Source organism: Carcharodon carcharias, chromosome 3 (genome assembly GCF_017639515.1).
Source record: "Carcharodon carcharias isolate sCarCar2 chromosome 3, sCarCar2.pri, whole genome shotgun sequence".
Taxonomy (NCBI): Eukaryota; Metazoa; Chordata; class Chondrichthyes; order Lamniformes; family Lamnidae; genus Carcharodon; species Carcharodon carcharias.
The window spans coordinates 67,892,346-67,912,383 of NC_054469.1; the positions used below are offsets into that span (position 1 = coordinate 67,892,346).

Genomic DNA, 20,038 nt, shown 5'->3' on the forward strand with positions numbered 1-20,038 from the left:
ACCCTCCCCCTTCAGAATGTCCTCTAGCCGTCCTTGACCCTAGCACCAGGGAGGCAACATACCACCCTGGAGTCTTGTTTGCGGCCACAGAAAAGCCTATTTATTAGCCTTACAATTGAATCCCCTATAACTATTGCATTCCCACACTTTTTACTCCTCCCCTGTGCAGCAGAGCCAACCGAATTTGGCTGCTGTTTCTTTCCCCTGAGAGGCCATTCCCCTCAGCAGTATCCAAAGCAGTATATCTGTTTTGCAGGGGAATAGCCACAGGAGATTCCTGCACCGCCTATCTAGTCCTCTTGCTCTGCCTGGTGGTCACCCATTCCCTTCTTGCCTGTGGACTGTTAGCCTACGGTGTGACCACCTCTCTATACATGCTATCCATGATACTCTCCACCTTGCATATGCGCCACAGTGTCCCCAGCTGCTGCTCCAGCTCCAAAACCTGGGCTTCCAGAAGCTGCAGCTGGAGACACTTCCCACACACATGCTGGCCCCTAGGCACTGGAAATGTTCCTAGCTTCCCACGTGGAGCAGGAGGAGCACACCACGGCTTTGAGCTCTCCTGTCATGACTTACCCCTTTAAATTAAATTAAACCTTTTGGAAGATACTTAACATCAAATAATATCAATTACTCTAGGGCCCTTCTTCCCTGCTCCTTGTTGTTACAGAATATAGCCCTTACAAATGATGAACCACAAAACAAGACTGTAAAAACTAAGCGATAAAAGTAGTAAATACTTACCCGACCATACTCACGGCACTCAACGGATCATCTCGTTCCCTCCTCACCAACTCCCTCAGTCACCAAACCCCAACTTAAGCACTCTACTGCAGCTCAAAGTCTGCACTGTAAGATAGACTGTTTTTATACTATCTGAACTTAGCCTCTGAAAACCTGTTTAAGCCAGTTATCTAATTAACTAGTTGTAGCTGCAAGCAGAGCCTGTATAAACCCTGTTTTAAAGCTGGCCTAAAACTCACCACCTTCCAACCCAAACAGCAACTTTTAGTTAATTACTAAATTAAAGAAAAACTAGACTTTAGATAGAAATTAACCCTTAAATTCCCTCAGTCAGCAAACTAACTTAAGCACTCTACTGTAGCCTCAAGCAGCGCTCCAGTGCAGACAAACTAGAGTAACAGCTTTCCATGTTTCAGGGACTGTTTAGCTACCAAAATAATTGCCAAGACTGCTACAAGTAGTTTGAAACTATAGCGTTTACAGTTGTGTCTAGCAATTTAACATGTATGCCAGTAAAATAGATAGAAGTGAGTTACACCCGTCTTGAAATTGATTTTTTTTCTGTGTTACTACTGTTTCTCATCCTTGTATTTTTCATGTTGTATTGTACATCAACCTTTTGTGTATGGCAGTAATATGTACACTTGTCCTTATTTTCAGTATATATATTTTTAATCATAGGAAAATGCTTCCTGTACTGCAATGGCCTGATGGACCATTTATGTGTCTGTGAGAATGGAAATAACATCGCTTGGTATAAAGCACCAGGACAATTCAGAGGAACATTGGTAAGCTTACTAGTTTCTTTATGGAATGCATTCCCAAGCAAGATTCAAATACTCTTGAGAAAATATTCTTCTAAAGAAATTTTATGTAATGTCTCCATTTGCTAACCATTATAATGCAAGTTCAACATATCTTGCAAATACAGGAATAATTCTGCATGGATAATTAGAAACAGTAATTTTATATGTGCTTGTACAAATGTTATCTGCTTTCCCAGAAGCTGTATATAGTTGTTAGGGTCACTAGTAGGTATGGCAAATGATCAATCCAGGTCTTTTATTAAAGCAAACTAATGCAGATGCTGGAAATCTGAAATAAAAACAGATAATGCTGGAGATGTTCAGCAGGTCATTTGTCATGGGAATTGCAATGTTAGAATGTCAAGATTTACTTGTTCCAATTGTCCTGTCACATCACCAGGTGGTAGTGTAGAACTTCCCAATCCCTTTGTACTGCTTCATCTGTGTTGCTCCTTCCACACCTCCAAACATGAGTTTCTCTGTTTTGTCCCAATGGTCTTGGATTTATTTTCCATGTCTAAAAGGACCCGAAGGCACAGCCTCAGAGTAAAGGGAAGACCTTTTAGAACAGAGATAAGGAGAAACTTCTTTAGCCAGAGAGTGGTGAATCTATGGAATTCATTGCTACAGAAGGCTATGGAGGCCAGGTCATTGAATGTATTTAAGTCCAAGATAGATGGGTTCGTGATTGGTATGGGGATCAAAGGTTACGGGGAGAAGGCGGGAGAATGGGGTTGAAAAACTTATCAGCCATGATTGAATGGCAGAGCAGACTCGATGGGCCGAATGGCCTAATTTCTGCTCCTATGTCTTATGGTCAAAAATTCTATTGTCTTTTTACCTAGGTCCAGAGGCATGATCCCTCTACCAGTTCCTACAGCTGCTTTAGGTTAATGGCCGTCTTTCTCCATGGCTTCTAGGTCCCTTTCACTCCTTCCCAAGGCCTGCAGCCATTGCCTATGTCGCAGTCCATGTTCCTACCTGATCTCCCTGTGGCCTCCAGTGGCCCTTATCCTTTGCTTATTATCTAACACCGACCGATCCTCCTCCTCCTCCTCCTCCTCCTCCTCCTCCTCCTCCTCCTCCTTCCCCCCCCCCCCCACGCAAGCTGATTTTAAAGCTGCTTTTAATTTTCCAGCCTCCATTGTTGACTGCTTCACCCCCTCTGCCTCTCCCACAAACCACAGTTGGTACCCAGCTATGGCCACTGCTAAAATTTGGCCCACTCTACTGCCTGGTTCATCTGGTACTGATGTTCTATTTAAAAGTATATCCTATTCAGAAGTTGTCTAAAAATCTTCCATCAGGCAATGGCTCCTGATTTACATTTTCTTGATAAATTGCTGATAACATTACCAAGTAATGAATGCCTTCGACAAAAGCTCTAACCATATGGACCTATAATGGCACCATCACCAAGTTCCCCGTCATCAATATCTTTCATCATAATCATGATCAGAAGCTATATCTGCACTCTGTAGCTTCTGTAGCTATATCTGCACTCTGCGGCTGTGCAGCACAGAGGCAAAAGGTTTAATTCTTGAGCCTTCATAGTCTCTGCAAGGTTCAGGTCCGACATGTGATGGAGTACTTATCATTTACCCGGGTGGATGCAACAGTACTTAAAAAGCTCAATACCATCCAAAACAGGACTTGATTGATACCTCATCAGGCTCACTGATTGCAGGCACTTTAACAACAGAACCCAGCTCTGCAAACTCTACCGCTAAGAAGGACAAGAACAGTAGAGTCTTCACTTCCAAATCCCATACCATCTTGAAACAGACATGCATCAATATTCTTTCATCATAGCTTAGTCTGTACCCTGGAATTCCCTGCTGAACAGAAGGACTTCCGCAGGTCAAGGAAGAGGCCCACCACCACCTTATCAGTGTAACTAGAAGTGGACAATCTATGTGGCCTTCACAACATTGACCACATTCTGAGAACAAATTTAAGAGAATGTAATTTATCAAAATTTGTTTCTGAATTTAGTAACGATGTAGCAGAACTAGAGCTAGCAATATAGAACTATATTGCTGAAATGAGACATGTTGCTGAAGCTTTTTGTCTTGAACTCATCAGGACCAATGCAAGAATGCTAAATTTCACCATAATTTACACTTCAGGAGAAAAGGGTGCTGAGATAAGTCGATTCCGATTGGCTGAGGCATTACCCTGAAGAAAGTAATGGGGAACTATAGGTACCCCATGCTTCTGGGTAATTTTAAAAAGGTGCAAGAATGAGTCCTTGCATAGGAACGTATGTCGCTTCTGGCGAGCATAAGTGAGCCTCATTGAGCTAGACTGATTATCTTAAATACAGTCAACCTACAATAAATTAATTGCTGCTGTTTAATTAATTCATTTCTCCAACTTCTGTGTCAAATTACCTACATTTAATTTAATTTCCTGACTGCCTTTCTGCTACCTTTCCATTCTCTCTAAAGCAGCTTTTTAGCCACAAAGCCCTTATATTTATTTACTTATTACACTTTCATACCAAATTTTATAATGTGTTCAGTAAATGTATATATTGCTGTTGCTCTTCCATTCTGTAATAATGCTTTTATCAACCCTGCTTATCTATTTAATTAATTTTGCCTGTGTGAAGACAGTTTTGACTTTCAGAATGATCACTTGCTACATTATTCCTGACTTTAAATTGCACTCTTTCCTCATTCCTGTAAACTGTAGCATCCTGCATTTACTTCCTTTTTATATTCTCCTATACTTATTCCTATTTAGTTCTCCCTTTCATTCTACTTCCCTACCCAGTGAGCATTTTTTTTTACTTAAGGGTAATTAATTTTACCTAATGGGTAATTAGTTGCACCGAGCATCTATGAAAAGTCTTGCATATAGCTGCCTCACACTATCTCTTTTGCAGTTTGTGAATGCCACTTCTCTTTTTATAAAAACACATCCGCTGATTAACCATGAGCAATACTATGAAAGAGTTGCAAAATAAATATATTAAAATAAAAATAAAATACTGCAGATGCTGGAAATCTTGAAACAAAAACAAAAATAGCTGGAAAAGTTCAGCAGGTCTGACAGCATCTGTGGAGAGGAAGACAGCGTTAATGTTTCGAGTTCATATGACTAAGCATACTGATAAGTTCTGATGAAGAGTCATACGGACTGAGTTTTTCCAGCTATTTCTGCTTTCGTGTGTAAATATATTAAAAGTTGCTTCCTACTATTGATGCCCTTTATTGGCCATTCAATTACTTAAACACAACTTCTGTACTCTACAAAAACAAAGTGGCAGTGTGAAACACTACATGGAATTACTTGGAACATGCAACACAGAAACAGGCTATTTGGCCCAACTATTGCATGCTGTCATTTATGCTACACTTCAGCCTCCTTCCTCAGTTAAGTCTATTAACTTCTCCATCATATGCTTATCTAGCTTTCCCCTTAAATGCATCTATGCAAGTTGCTTTAACTACTCCCTCTGGTAGTGACATCATATTTTCACCACTCTCTAGGTAAAGAAGTTTCTTCTGAATTCCCTATTTTGATTTTTTTGTTGTTGACTATCTTACATTGATGCCCTCTAGGTTTGTTCTTTGCTATAAGTGGTAACACTGGGTGGTATTTAATGGAGGCACTGGGAGTCTCACCTGCTAGCTGGAGAGCCTCATGTCGCCTCTTTTAGGAAAGGCCCGCCGTATTAAGTGTCGTTTAGGTACTTAACTGGACAGTAGCGAGCCTTCCCCAGGATCAAGGATCCTGGGAGGAAGTTCTACCCGCTGAGAGCGGCACCACTGGAGAGGCAGTGGCTGTTGCTGGTGTGACATACATCTGAGACGCTGGATCCCAAGCTACTGGTGAGTGATGGCAGCAGGGAGGTCGCAGGGTGGGGGTTACAGAGAAGGGAAGTTGGCAGCAAGAATGGAGAATGGTTTTCAGTGGGCCCCTCCTTCCCAATGCAGGGTCTCTCGATCAGGCACTGAGTGCCTTTGAACGAGGGAGACCCCCCCTAGGAGCCTGCAACCTCGCACGGGTTTGCTTGTCATGTTCCCTGCATGGCAAATCCCCCTGACCATCACTGGGTTAATACCAGCAGCAGCGAGATGAGGCCATTAAGTGAGCATTAATTGCCCACTTAAGGACTTCAATTGGCAGTGGGCCGGGAAGGCTGCCCTGGAACTTTCCCACCATGGATTCAATCAGGATAGAGATTGGAAGGAAGCGGGGTCCCCACCCATCAATCTCCCACCTGATTAAATGCCCCCGTCCCCCGCCAGCCACCAAATTCACCATAGGGAAGTGTATCAAATTCTGCTAATTCTCTTTTTATGTCTGTTCTATCAAACCCTTTCATAATGTTAAAGACCACTATTTGTTGAGCCCTGGCCTTAATGCAGTCCCTCCTCCTCCTCCTACCCCGGCTTGAAAACAAACGACTTTCTTCCCCACGAGCTGACCTGCTCTCCGGGACTCAGCCTGTACAGGGAGAGATGGAGGGAGAGGGGTTGGGGGTTATGCGCGATGAGGGTTGAAGGGAGTCACCCCTCAGCCTTCTCTTCTGTTCATCCTTACTTGATTGCATTCACAAAATGATATACCTCACAGAATTGTTACAGTACAGAGGAGGCCATTCGGCCTACTATGTCTGCACCAGTTCTCCATATGAACGATTTACCTATGCCATTCCCTTACCGACTCCCTGTAGCTCTCTATTCTTACTTTTCAGATAATAATTCAATTCCCTCTTGTATGCCTCAATTGAACCTGCTTCCACTACACTCAGGTAATGCATTCCAGATCTTAACCATTACCTGCGTGAAAAAGTTTACCTTCCTGTCCCCATTGCTTCTTTTGCCAATTACCTTAAATCTATGCCTTGTTGTTCTCGATCCTTCCACCAGTGGGAACAGTCTTTTCCTTTCTGGACCCCTCATGATTTTGAGTACCTCTATCAAATCTCCTTTCAACCTTTTCCAAGCAAAAGAGTCCCAACTTCTCCAATCTATCTACATACCGGAAGTTCCTCATCCCTGGAACCATTCTCGTGAATCTTTTCTACACTCTCACTGATGCTGTCACATCTTCCCTAAAATTTGATGTCCTGGGTGCAACACTGCAGTTAAAATTAAATTAGTGTTTTATGCAAGTTTAACATAATCTCCATGCCCTTGCACTCTTATGCCCTTATTAATACAATGTAGGCTTTATTAACCATGCTCTCAACCTGTCCTCCCACTTTTAATGACTTTTATGCACATACACACCAAGGTCCCTCTGCTCCTGCACTCAGTTTAGAACTTATTTTATTTTATAATGTCTCTGTGTTCTTCCTACCAAAATTAATTACTTCCCTGCATTAGCTTCCACCAACTTAATTATACCCTCCGTGGTTCACAGTGCTTCTTGAAATTGTACCCTGTACACCAAGGTCTAGGTCATTAATGTATATCAGGAAGAGCAAGGGTCCCAACACCGACCCCTGGGGATCTCTTTTACAAACCTTCCTCCAATCCAAAAATCATCCATGAACCACTATTCTTTGTTTCCTGTCACTCAGCCAATTTTGTATCCATGTTGCTACTTTCCCTTATATTCCATTTTGCTCACAAGTCTGTTGTACAGCACTATATCAAATGCTTTCTGGAAGGCCATATACACCACGGCAACAGCATTACCCTCATCAACCCTCTCTGTTACCTCTTCAAAAAACTCAAGTTAGTTAAACACGATCTACACTTATCAAATCCATATTGGCTTTCCTTAACTAACCTGCATTTGCCCAAGTGAGTATTAATTTTGTCCTGTAATGTTGATTCTAGAAGCTTCCCCGCCACCAAAGTTAAACACTGTCGTGTAGTTGCTGGGCTTATTTTTACAATCTTTTTGAACAACAGTGTGACATTTGCAAATCTCCAGTTCTCTGGCACCAGTGCTGAGTCAATTGAAGACTGGGAAAATTATGGCCAGTGTCTCTGCAGATTGCACTCTCTCACTTCCCCCATTGGATGAATCTGATGTAGTCCCGGTGCCTTATCAACTTTTAAGCACAGACATCCTATCCAATACCACCTCCTTATCAATTTTAAACCCTTCTAGTATCTAAAATACCTCTTCTTTCACCATGACCTGGAGAGCATCTTCTTCCTTAGTAAAGATAGATGCAAAGTATTCATTTCATCTATGCCCCCTGCTTCCTTGCGTAAATCCACTTTTTGGTCCCTAATCTGTCCTACTCCTTTTCATACCTTTTTATTATTTATATGCCTATAGAAGACTTTTGGGATTACCTTTATAATTTAGCTGCCAGTCTCTTTTCATACTCTCTTTTTGCTTCTCCTATTTGCTCTTTCACTTCCCTGCTGAATCTTCTAAATTCAGCCTGGTTCTTGGTTGTACAATCCACCTGACATCTTCCATTGCCACACTTATTCTACTTCATCATAATCTCTTATCTCTTTTGTCATCCTTGGAGCTCTGGATTTGTTTCCCCTACCTTTCCCATTTGTGGGAATATTCCTTGACTGTGTTCAAACTAGTTTTCTTTAATTGTAGCCTATTGTTCTGTTACTGTTTTACCTGCCGTCATTTGTTTCCAATTTACCTGGGTGGAATTTTCTGAGCCTGTTGGTGGCGAGCGTGATAGGTGCCATGCGCAGAAAATATGGCGCAACCTGCTTCACGACAGCAAGAAGGCAGGTCGCGATTGTCCGCTCAGCCCACCATCGGCGGGCCATCATTCCTGTTGGCGGGGAGCTAATTGCAATACGTCAGCATGTAATTAAAAGGTCATCCCGCCATATTGTCCATACACATTGGCGGGAAAGCACGGCGACGTGTTTCACAATAGTACGCAGGCGACATGCACTTGGCGGCCTTCATTTTGGGGGAACTGAGGTGAGTGAGCAGCAGCATTCTCCACAGCTCACCTGTTGTTTACAGGCCACAGGTGAGCCAGGGTGGTGGAGGAGGAACTGATGCCTGGTTCTGGAGGCGACTGTTGGGGTGGGGGATGTCAGGGGGGGCAAGTGCTGACCAGCCTCCGAGGTGACTGCTGGGCGGGGGCGGAGGGGGGCGGGGGGGGGGGGGGGGTGCAGTGTCTTGGGGTGCAAGTGCTAGCAAGCCTAAGAGGCAACTTTTGTCGGTGGGGGAGGGGCAAGTGGTCAAGTGCTGCCCTGGCGCTGCATCCCACACACATGCAATCGGGTTGGGGGGCAGGGTAAGCGAGGAAAGTGGCCACTCAATAGGGACACCTATATAAACTGACCATGCCTCTGCAACTGAGACAGATCAGGCCCAGCCACAGTAATATGATTGGGGTCAGGCTCTGCCCACCCATGCAAGCCACACAGAGGCACCAAAGGGCTGTCAACAGTTCCATACCTTACCCCCTGCTCCCCCCACCATCCCAGCACAGACTTCGAATCCACCACTACTCTATTGGACCGCGGAGCAGTTGGGCTGCACACATTGTACAATCTTCACCAACGCTGGCCATGTAGCAGTCACTGCTGGAGGCGCTCATAGCCCCTTGCCATCTCAGCAACCTGATTTGTACCAGTGTCCTCCATGTCACAGGTTGACAGGGCAGCCATGCAGCGCACTCATCTCTGGCCATCCAAGGGGTGACCAGCACTCTCGGGGAAGCATTAAGGGGCAGTCACACAGGGCCAGGAAAAGTGCTATGTACAGCCATCATAACCATATCTCTCTCTCTCTCTTTCATGCTGCAGGAGGACCACATCAGGATCATGGATCCTGGTGACCTTGCTGTACGCCTGATGGCCTACAGAGACTGTAGAAGATGGAGGAGAGTGCGAATGAGGTGCATAGCCATACAAAGGCAGGAGCAGCAACCTCATGAAGAAGGGGCAGCAGGGGCTCCCACACACACTGCCCAGGAGCGATGTGAGCCATGGCTGGTCAGCACCTAACGACAGCCAGGGTCTACAGACACCGCCTGCCATTCCTGCAGGTGACTGAGAACCAACGTTGCCGACGACTGCGCTTGTCTAAGGACCTGATGGCTCACATCTGCCACTTACTGCAGGACTTTGTGACATGGGGGGCATCCAATGCCAGTGGCTGTGAAAGTGACCGCAGTGCTCAATTTCTATGCCATTGGCTCTTTTCAGGGCTCCACAGGTGACCTCTGTGGGATTTCACAATCCCCAACCCACAAATGCATCCAAGAGCTAACAGATGCCATCTTCTCCACGGCACAGAGTTTTGAGCATTTTGCCCGGGACTGGGACAGCCAGGATGCAAGGGCCATTGTATTTGCCCTGATCTCAGGATTCCCACTGGTGCAGGATGCGATTGACTGCACTCATGTGGCGCTCAGGTCTCCATCGCTGCACTCGGTGGAATTCATCAACTGCAAGGGCTTCCACTCACTGAACGTGCAGCTGATACGCATCCTGCAGGTGTGCGCACGGTTTCTAGGAAGTGTGCACATCGTCTACATCCTGAGCCACTCACAAATCCTGGCAGTCTTCCAGGGTCCACAGAGGCTGCAGGGTTGGCTCCTTGGGAACAAGGGTTACCCACAGAGGCTGTAGCTGATGACACCCATGCAGCAGCCTCAGACTGCAGCAGAGCAACGCTATAATGAGGCTCATGCAGCAGCTCGCAACTTGGTGGAGCAGACCATCACGATGCTGAAGATGCAGCTCCGGTGCCTGGACCAGCCTGGTGGAGCCATGCAATACAGTCTGCAGAGGGTATCACGCATCGTCGTCGTCTACTGCGCCCTTTACCAGGTTGTAACGGGGAGAGAAGCTGGCTGAGCAGGAGAAGGGGGAAATGCACATCTCCGATGGGGATGAGGCCGAAGGAGTCTTCGGTGGTGCCGATGACGGGGATGAGGCTCTCGCACTGCCTAGATGAAGCAGGTGTACTCGGGAAGCCCTTGTTGCTGCCAGATTTGTGGAGGATGATGACACGCAGTGAGGTGTCCCCATAGATCCTCACATCGCAGTTGTGAATGTTTGGCTTATGGCAGTGCCAGTAGCCTCTGTGAGATTGCTCCTGTCATGGAGGTGCAGTGGAGGCCCTAATAATCGCTCGATTGCAGGAGGATGATGACAACATGCAGTGAGCACACTCCATAGATCTTCACAGCCTCTGAGAGACTCCTGTCTGACCAAGTGCAGCTCGCTTACGCTCCATGATCAGGGCCATCTCAGAGACACAGCCATGAAACTTTAGACACATCTGATGCTGTGTCCACCTTCAGCACCTCAGCCCTTCAGGAGCTGGTGCACAGCATCACTGGTCACAGGTGCTGGTGTGATGGAGGCCAGCCATACCTTAAAGATGCTGAGAACACACAGAGAGAATGAAAGAACTCTGGCACCTGCCCACTACTTTCTGGCAGCAGTGATCAGCACTGCCGAGGTGCAGGTATCAGTAATGTTTCCAGGGAGTGTGAGCCTGGACCATCACTGTGCAGCCTTAAGACCACAGAGATTAGGGAAGAGGCCTTGGATTGAGACACCTGCCATTTATCTGTGTAGAAAGGTTTCATGTCTTAGCATCAGAACAAGGAGCCACAGGCAGGGTGAAATTCTTAGGAGTTTATTGACAATAGTCAACAGTGTGTACAAGTGATCAGCACCCGTGCCCCGGCTTGCAACTACTTTTACCTAATTTTCCTAACCCTGCTGCCACATCATGGTGCTCCCCGGGCATCCACAGCAGAGATGGAGGCAGTCTGCTGACTGTGACACCCTGTCTATGATAACTTTGGAGGGCTGAGACTTGGAGGGCCCCGGCCTGCTTTCAGGGCCCTGCTTTGTGGCAGTGGCTCCCTCCTTGGCCTGTGAAATTGGAACTGCGGAGGTCAAAGGAAGATGAGATTCGGATGGGCCGGTCACTCCCAGAGTCACCTGGGTGAATGGCCCCGGAGCATGCACCTGCTAATCTTCCTCCCTGTTGTGCCCAAGGGTCCCTCGCTGACTCCGTGAGCGGAAGGGGTAGCTGGAGTGAGATCGAGGTGCCCAACATCCCTCTCATGTACACCATATTGGAGGCCAACTATGGCACCAGCGATGGAGTCAAACCCGCGCAGCAGTGCAGGATTGATATCCTGGACCAAAGTCTCCATGGCAGCCGCCATCCTGCCAGTGCTGACCTTGGTGCATTGCAATGCCAGCGCTATCACCTCATCCTGAAGGCAGACAGACTCCTCCATCGTGCCTTGCAATCTGAGGAGTGCAACGGACATCCTTTGCTGTTGTTCCCTAGCTTGCCTTTGCAGCTCCAGCAACTATGACATTACTAAGTCCAGAGGCTTGTCATTTGACTCAAAATCCGCAATGTTCTGGCCTCCAGCAATCCTCCCTGTGCCAGGGATCTGGGAAGTCCCTGCCTCCGGCTGCTGTGGATCAGAAAGTGTGATCTGCTCACCAAATTTTGATCCCAAGGCTATTCTAAAGCTAGGTCCCACCGAGATGTGTGTCGCTGCGCTGGTGGAGGGTGTGGATGAGCGCTGCGACAGGACTTCAGAGAGGGTGCCTTCAAATTCCTCTTTAGAGGTTGATTGGATGCCCTGGGTCATGGACTCTGTCGGCTGTTTGGCAGATGTGCCTGCGAAGCAAGGGAAGGTAATTAGTGCATGGCAGTGGCCTGTGAAAGAGGATACATCACTCACAGCATGGTTGCCTAATGGATGTTGCACTGTTGGATCCTCACTTGGTAGAGCAGCGCCAACCTCACCATCAGCACAGGACCGGTCCCGGTCATCGCCGGCCTGCTGGATGGCTTTGTTTTTGAATTTTGTGAGAACTTTGAATTCCAGCATCCCTCCACCTGTCTGGGTCCTTTCCCTCCTGTTGTGTGCCAGTATGCCCTGCATGGATAAAGTGTATCAGATCGCCTGCCAGGCCAGATGATGAGTACACCTGGCCTGTGTGGGTGGTGGGTGGTCCCATGGACGGGATGAGGACAATGACATTGTGTGTGAAGAGTGGTGAATGGTGAAGTCCCTTGCACTGGCACTGAGTGAGGACCCTGTGGATGTGTGATGAGTTTGTGAGTGTGAGTTGGGAGTGATGAAAAGAGTGACTGACCATGGCGGAACGGAGGAGATCGTTTTGCAGCACTGGGTCGCTGTCCTCCTCTGCAGGGTGTTTGCGCTGACCGCCACCGCCTTCCAAGACAGGTTGGTGACTTTGCCCATCCAGTGGCCAGAACGGGGGTGGAGCATATCCAGGCAAGTCTCCAAGGCATCCAGCAGTCGCTCAAGGGACCCGTCATTGAAGCGTGGGGCTGTAGTCCTTTTTTCCTTGGCTGGCCATGTCTCCCAGGCAGTGGTGGCGAGCTGTTGGCGACAAACGCTTTGCTGGCGGCTGCTTTTTAAAGATGGGGGAATGATAGCCCGCTCACCATAGAAACACCGTGTTTCACTGGAGTGAGTAAATAATGAGGCAGGCTCAGGACGATATGACGTGAAAACCCACCATTTTTGTCGGCTCCATTTTACCCACCTGCTACCACATTTAGTGCAGTTCTGGGAAAATTCTGCCCTTTCTTATCCTATTGAAGTTGACTTTTCCCCAGTTAATTATTCTTACTTTGGATTGTTCTTTGCCCTTTTCCATAGTCAACCTAAACCTCTAGGTTGTTTGTGTACAAATACCCTATATGAATTATATGAAATACTTCATACAAAAATATATATTAATATAAATTATGATGGCCCATAATTTGCTGTCAAAATAACAGGCTAATGGCACTCTCCATTATTTATGCACAAATGCTACAGCAGCTTCAGGGAAGCACAGATGTGGTTAAACATGGAAATCCACAAATTGCTGTTGGCTTCATGAATGTGGCTTCTTGCTGATTGACTCACCATTGGAAATGCTTTGAGTGGTAGGAATTTGCTGTATTTGTACAGTAGATATAAACTAAGTTCGCTACCTAAAGTTGTCTGTTACAGTCTAAGTACCCTTTTAATGATGTAATAAATGTTAATTATTTCCAAGTAACTTCCCTGGCAGTGAAAACTAACTACCATAAGTGTGTGTCTCATTTCTTCAAGTTTTAATTGTTGTTGGAGTTAAATATGTAAAATTTAAATTTTGTTTTGACTCATCCTTTTTGTATCTCTTTATTCTCTCAAACTAATCTTTCTTTCCCTCATTTTATTTCTCTTTTTACCTGATTTATCATTGAAATTGCCCAGTCTACTTTACGCTTCCTTCTCAATCTTTATTCCGTTAATGTTTCAATACTTGACTCTGATTAATTATTGAGATGCACACTTGCTTACCCTGTTCACACAGATCCCAGATGTCGGATTCTCTCTATAAAATATGTTCAGATTGCATTCTTGGCAAAATGGCACACAATGTTAAAGAACCTAAACGTGCAAGGGCAAGTTTACCTCATGGCAGACACTGTTGATATTTGTGCCATAGCAAATTGAGCCATTGTATCTATAATATGTGTTTGCATATGTATGCATTTATTCTCAGACTGACACTTCATGTAACACTTCATTCCATTATACTATTGATGTTGCATTTCAAATGGAGCACTGATTTAGGCCTGGTAGCTACTGCATTATTTAACAACAGAACCAGATGTCCACTTTAATTTTAGTTTTTTGAATGAAAAAGCAGTCAACATGTCTTACCAGATGTGGTGACAGATTTGTCTTTGAATGTGCTTTATTTTAAATCATTATTTGGCATAACGTAAGAATGTTTTCCATTTCTGTGTTCTAGGATGCATTTGTTCAAATTGTTCGTAATGAGGGACTAAAGTCACTCTGGAGTGGACTTCCTCCAACATTGTAAGGTTATTTAAATAATGCTGTCATAAGGTTAGAAACTTGACCTGAAAAGTTGCATTTTTAAAAAGCAACAGAACATTTAACTGTGCTTCAGCTTTGTCATAAAAAGTCACAATTAGTCAGGAACTAAACTGTATCCTGCCTTGGAAGCTTTTGGCAGATGTTTGTTTAATAACAAACTTTTAAAATTGCTAAAGCAAAAACAGAAAAAGCTAGAAACAGTAAGCAGTTACTGATTTACAGAAAAAGGCAACGCCTCAGGTTCGAAGTTAAAATAAATTCGATCTCCAGGAGTATAGAATACAAAAGCTAAGAGGTAATGATTCCTTATACAATCTTAGTATGACTCAATTAGAGTGCTGTGTGCAGTATTGAGCTCCACACTATATAGTAAGGATATCGAGACTTTTAGAGAGGGTAATTGCAGGATGACTAGAATTTTATCTGAGAAAATGCCAAAGTGAGAGATTTCTTTAAAATGTGTCTTTATTAGACCAACCAATGCAGATTATGGGGCAATATAGTAGAAGTGATTAAAATCATGACATGGGATAGCAGACTTTCTGGTAGTTGAGGGTCAGGAACAAGAGGCCAGAGATACAAGATGAAATGTCAGAGATTTAGAATAGAAGGCAAACTTCTGTACACAGAGTTATGAGGCTGAGGAATTAATGTCCAGAGTTAATGGTTAAGGCAAAAACTCTACCAGTATTGCAATTTAAATTGGATAGACAAATGAAGGTAGAGGATTGGAGGGCTTGGGAACAGGGTGGCTAAATGTGATCAGTATTATTTTCTCAGAGTAACCACCAACATGCACTAGTTGGCCTGTACAGCCTGTCTCTGTGTGTTAACTTCTGTGTATAATTGGTATATTTGGAGAGATATGCTTCAAGAGGTACTCTTTATTAAAACTGAAAAATAAGCAGCATATTAATACAATCAGAAAAGTATATAGCATAATTTTAATCAAGTAAAGCATGCAGAAATAGTGAAGAAATTGAATAATAAGGAACTGAGTTCCCTGAAGAAAATATAAGAAATAAATGCAAGCATGAAAAGCCTGGGGATCAAGTATGAAATTGAAATTGTCGGGGAGGAAAAACGTTAAAAATTTCAGCTTCAGGGGAATATAAAACCCGTGGTACTGGAGCGGCTGCTCTGTATACACTTGCCACAACTTCAGTGATAAGGAAATTTGAATAAAGTGCCCTCGTTCTGCTGTTTATAAAGTTGAGGTCATTTAAAACTCTGCTGCCCATGTCTTAACTCACAGCAAGTCCTGTTCCCCTCTCATCCTGTGCTTGCTGAGCTACATTGGCTCCTGATCAAGCAACTTCTTGATTTTGAAATTTTCATCTGTTTTCAGTTCCCTCCATGGCCTTGCCCCTCCTTATCTCTGTAATCTCCTCCATCTCCACAATGCTCCAAGATATCTGCGCTCCTCAAATTCTAGCCTATTGAGCATCTCCAATTTTAATCACTTTACCATTGGTGGCTGTCATCAGTTGCCTAGATCCAAGCCCTTGAATAACCTTTTGCCTCTGTTTGCCTCTGTGTCTCCTTTATGATGCTCCTTAAAACCTACCCCTTTGACCAAGCTTTTGGTTGTCTGACCTAATTTTTCCTTCTGTGGCTTGTATCACACCCTTTGTTTCAAAATGCTCCTGTTCAAGGAGATATATAAATATAAGTTGTTATTAAAAGTTTCACCTCATCAGATGGAATAAAGTATAGCAGGTGTCCACTAGTATAAAGAAGGGAAAGAGCAGCTCAGCTGGGAGATAACAATACTTATACTCTATAGCATTTTAGATGGAGGTACTCCATTAATCTGCCTTCGCCCACCCCACTTTAGATAGCTATGTTTTCAAGATAATGCTACAATAAATCTGGCTAAACCTGACAATTACAGATCTGTCAGTTTGATTCTGAAATAATAATCTGGGAGAAAGTTAACAGCCTCTTGGACAAGAATGGACGAATAAGGGAGAGCCAATATGGATTTTTTTTCAGGATAAATCATGTTTGACCATCTTGATTTGAGTTGTTTAATGAGGTAGTGCAAGGGTTATATAAGGCACATCAGTCTTTGTGTATACAGATTTTCAAATGCTGTTTGATGAAGTGCTACCTAATAGGCTTGTTAGCAAAAATTTAAAACTCTTGGGATAAAAGGGGCAGTAGCAGTATGGACACCAAACTGGTTACAAGGGATAGAAAACATAGTTGTGGCAAATGACATTTTTTGGGACTGGCAGAAGGTATACAGTATTCTCCAAGACTCAGCACTAGGACCACAGCTGTATTTGATATACATGAATGACTTGGGGTACAGGGCTCATGTTTGAAATTTAGAGATGAGACAAACTTGGAAGTGTAATTAACAGTGGGAAGATGGACTTTTTTTTCTTAGGCAGTCCTTTGGGATCAATGACGACTTGTTTCCACTCCGGCGCAGTGGGTTCTCTAATAAATCCAATCTCTGATAAATCCAATACGAGACCTGCAGACTCTGCCACATGCGAAACAGGTGGCACTTGGAAGGTCAAGTAGATGAGTTGTTGGGAAGTTTGTACATTACGCTTTGCTTCTGCATGTTCCCAATGAAGTCGCTCAATGTGTTCTGTGCCTTCCCAAATCAACCGTCTTCATTTTGGGTGGTCATAATCCAGAGATTGCCCTCTTTAGGAATGTCCTCAAAGCATCCCTGTGGTTGTCTTGGGAGTCTCCTGACCCAACCAGGTTCCAGGTAGAGCTGTTGCTTCTGGAGTCTGGTGTCAGGCAAACAAATGACTTGCCCTGCCCAATAAAGCTGGTTTTAAGTGATCAGCGCCTCAATGTTGAGCACGTTGGCTAGGGAGAGGACTCCGTTGTTGAACTGTCTTTCTTGCCACTGGATTTGGAGGATTTTGCGAAGGTACCACTGGGGAATTTTTACAGTGTTTTTGACACTCAATTTGAGTGGCAATTAGAGATGGGCAACAAATGTTGGTCTTGCCAGCAATGCCCACATCCCATGAAAGAATATTAAGAAAAAAATACTCTTTTCCTCCCTTGGTTGGAAGCTGAGCTGTCACATTGGAGTGATGATGAACTTCGCCATCTATGCCTGCCTTGCACAAAAGGAGGCTCCCAAGATTTGGAAAATGGTCCACGTTTTCCAGGATCTTGCTGTTGATCTTAATCGTTGTGGGGAGGTGTTGTGCTGTGGAAACCGTAGCGAAAGGCCTGTCTTCTCATATGCTTTGGAGCCGGTGTTAACAATGAACTTGAGCTCAGTTTCTGAGTGAACACACTGGCACGTGTTATCTGCACACAGGAGCTCAGAGACCGAAGTTGGAGTGATTTTAATTTGGTATTATTTTGGGAAGTGGTAACAGACTTTAAGAGCACAGAGTTGGGCTAGTGGAAAGGGAGGATATATGGCAGGTAAAAATCAACACACACAAGTGTGAGACCAGACATTTTGGTGGGCAGAATGTGGAGAATACAATCTAAGTGGTATAATTCTATAGCAAGAACAGAGACCTGGCAACATTACAGATTAACAAAGCAGCTAATAAAACGATCCTAGGCAATATAAACAGAGATATGGTTAGAATTAAATGCCTCCCCCTCCTAGAGGCAAGTTCAGAGGCGGGGGCGTGGGGGCCATGATTGGGTGGGTGGGAGACTTATGGGGTGAAAATCCTGCTGCCTTTCCTCTGAAGAAGTCTGGGACGGGAAGGCTTGCAGGCAGTGTTCCTGCTTGGAGCCAATTGAGGCCCTTAAGGGCCTCATTCTGCCGTCACTAGTATTCAACTGCAGAGTCTCAATCTTGGGGAGTTTTGAGGAGAGGTCCCTCAATTCTCTTGCATTCTGTGCCTGAGTGAAAAACCCGACATCAGGAAGTGGGAAGTTTCCCATAGGAAACCACCCTCTGTCCTTGTTGTCAACCCCCACCCACCCCCAGGTCAGCGCCCCCCTTCCCTGAAAACCCATCTTGCCCAACTTAGCTGACTGTAGAGGATCCATCGCCAATCCTCTGCGTAAGCCCCAGTGCAATCCTGGCAGTGGCCACCACTGCCAGTACTGCAGAGCTACTGACCTCTTATTGCCCAGCAGCTCTCAGAAGCAGGATATCTATCCTGTTGCATTCTTAATTCAGTTGGAGGCCTGAGTTTGCACTAAAATAGCATCATGCTTCCTGTGGAAAGATGACATGGGGCTCCCATCGGTTCTCCAACCAATGGGCTGGACCCTGTCACCAAAACTAAATTCCACCTATTGTATACAAAAGCCAGAAAGTTTTGGTATATTTGCATAAAACACTAGTTCAACATCAGCTGGAGTATTGTGTCCAATTCTAGACACAATACTGTAGGATGGATATGAAGGCACACACAATAGGTTTACGAGAATGGTTCCAGGGATTACAGTTACTTGGACTGGGGAAGGTGGGTGTTTTTGTTCTTAGAGCAGAGTAGGCTAGGAGGAAATTTAATCAAATTGTTTAAGATCGTGAAGGATTTACATAGAAAAATTGTTTCCAGTGGCTGGAGGTTTGGTGACCAGATGTTAACAGATTTAAGGAGATTGGCAAAAGGACCATTATTTTATGCAGTAAGTGTTCAGATTTGGAATGCATTGCCTGATAGTGTGGTGAAGCTGAAGTAATAATAGCTTTCAAAAGGGGATTGGATAAATACTTGAGGGGAAAAAAATGAGGAACATAGCGAAAGAGAGGGAAGATCATGACTAACTAGATTGCCTTTCAAAACTGCCAAGCAGACCCAATGGGCTGAATGTGCCCTCTGTGCTATGCTATACCATGATTCTATGAAGGCAAATGCTTGAGAAAGCAGTTTTATTTGACTTCGGTTGTTGATAGTTTTGTTGTGGTTCAATCAAAGATAAGTTTGCTGTATCTTGGATCAGTTTAATTATGTACCTGTGTTCAAAGCTGCTGCCTTAATCAGTCTTAAGACATTGGCATTAGCTTTGTGTTCTCTCATAATCTTTGTATATCCAGCATTAGAGCTGGCTAAAATAATCTTATTGAGTAAAGCTGTCATCTTCTCCAAGGTGTACCTGATCCTTGTCCAAAAGTGTCTGTCTTAACTTCTACTTATCCAACCTCTTCTTAATAGTATTTATAAAATTGTCTGTTGTGTTAAAGAGAAAGTTATTTTTGGTTGGTGTTTCTCTTCTGATTCTAATTTTTATTACTTTAACAGGGAATCTATTTCTATTACTTTCTGTTCAGCCATTTTTACCTCTACCATACCTGTTCATTCTCTCTCTTGGCTCCAGTAAGACTACTGACTCTAATTAATATTTCTGCCATCATCTTCAATGTCACCCTATTTGCACTTCACCTGGGTTGTTTTTTTAATTTCTCCTTTGCCTATCTTTCTTTCTCTTAAAATCTTAACCTGTATTCATTCTATCTCTTAAAAAAAGAGAATCCTCATGCCTCTTAAATTGCATGTTAACATCTTTTCGAAAAGTCTTAAGGTCTGGCTTAATTCATAATTATGGCTAATGCTGGTGCTTATGTTGCATACTTCAGAAATTCCACTCTTTATAACTGCATTAGACATCTCCAAAACTTTTCACAGAGATTGAAACTGTGCATTCTAAGCTACCATTACATTGTTTCCCATTAAAGTTACGATAATAGTTTCCTCACAAGTAGGTCCACCTGGGCTGTAATTGATGA

General features: G+C 44.2%; 1 protein-coding gene across 2 annotated transcripts in view; it reads left to right on the plus strand.

Moving 5' to 3' along the window:
• slc25a40 (solute carrier family 25 member 40) overlaps positions 1-20,038 on the plus strand; it is a 69,091-nt gene that overhangs the window by 11,565 nt on the left and 37,488 nt on the right. For both annotated transcript variants that reach the window (XM_041183847.1, XM_041183846.1), the window contains 2 exons: positions 1,429-1,535; positions 14,267-14,334. In XM_041183847.1, the coding sequence (XP_041039781.1) occupies positions 1,429-1,535; positions 14,267-14,334 (175 nt within the window). The remainder of the gene's footprint in view (positions 1-1,428; positions 1,536-14,266; positions 14,335-20,038) is intronic.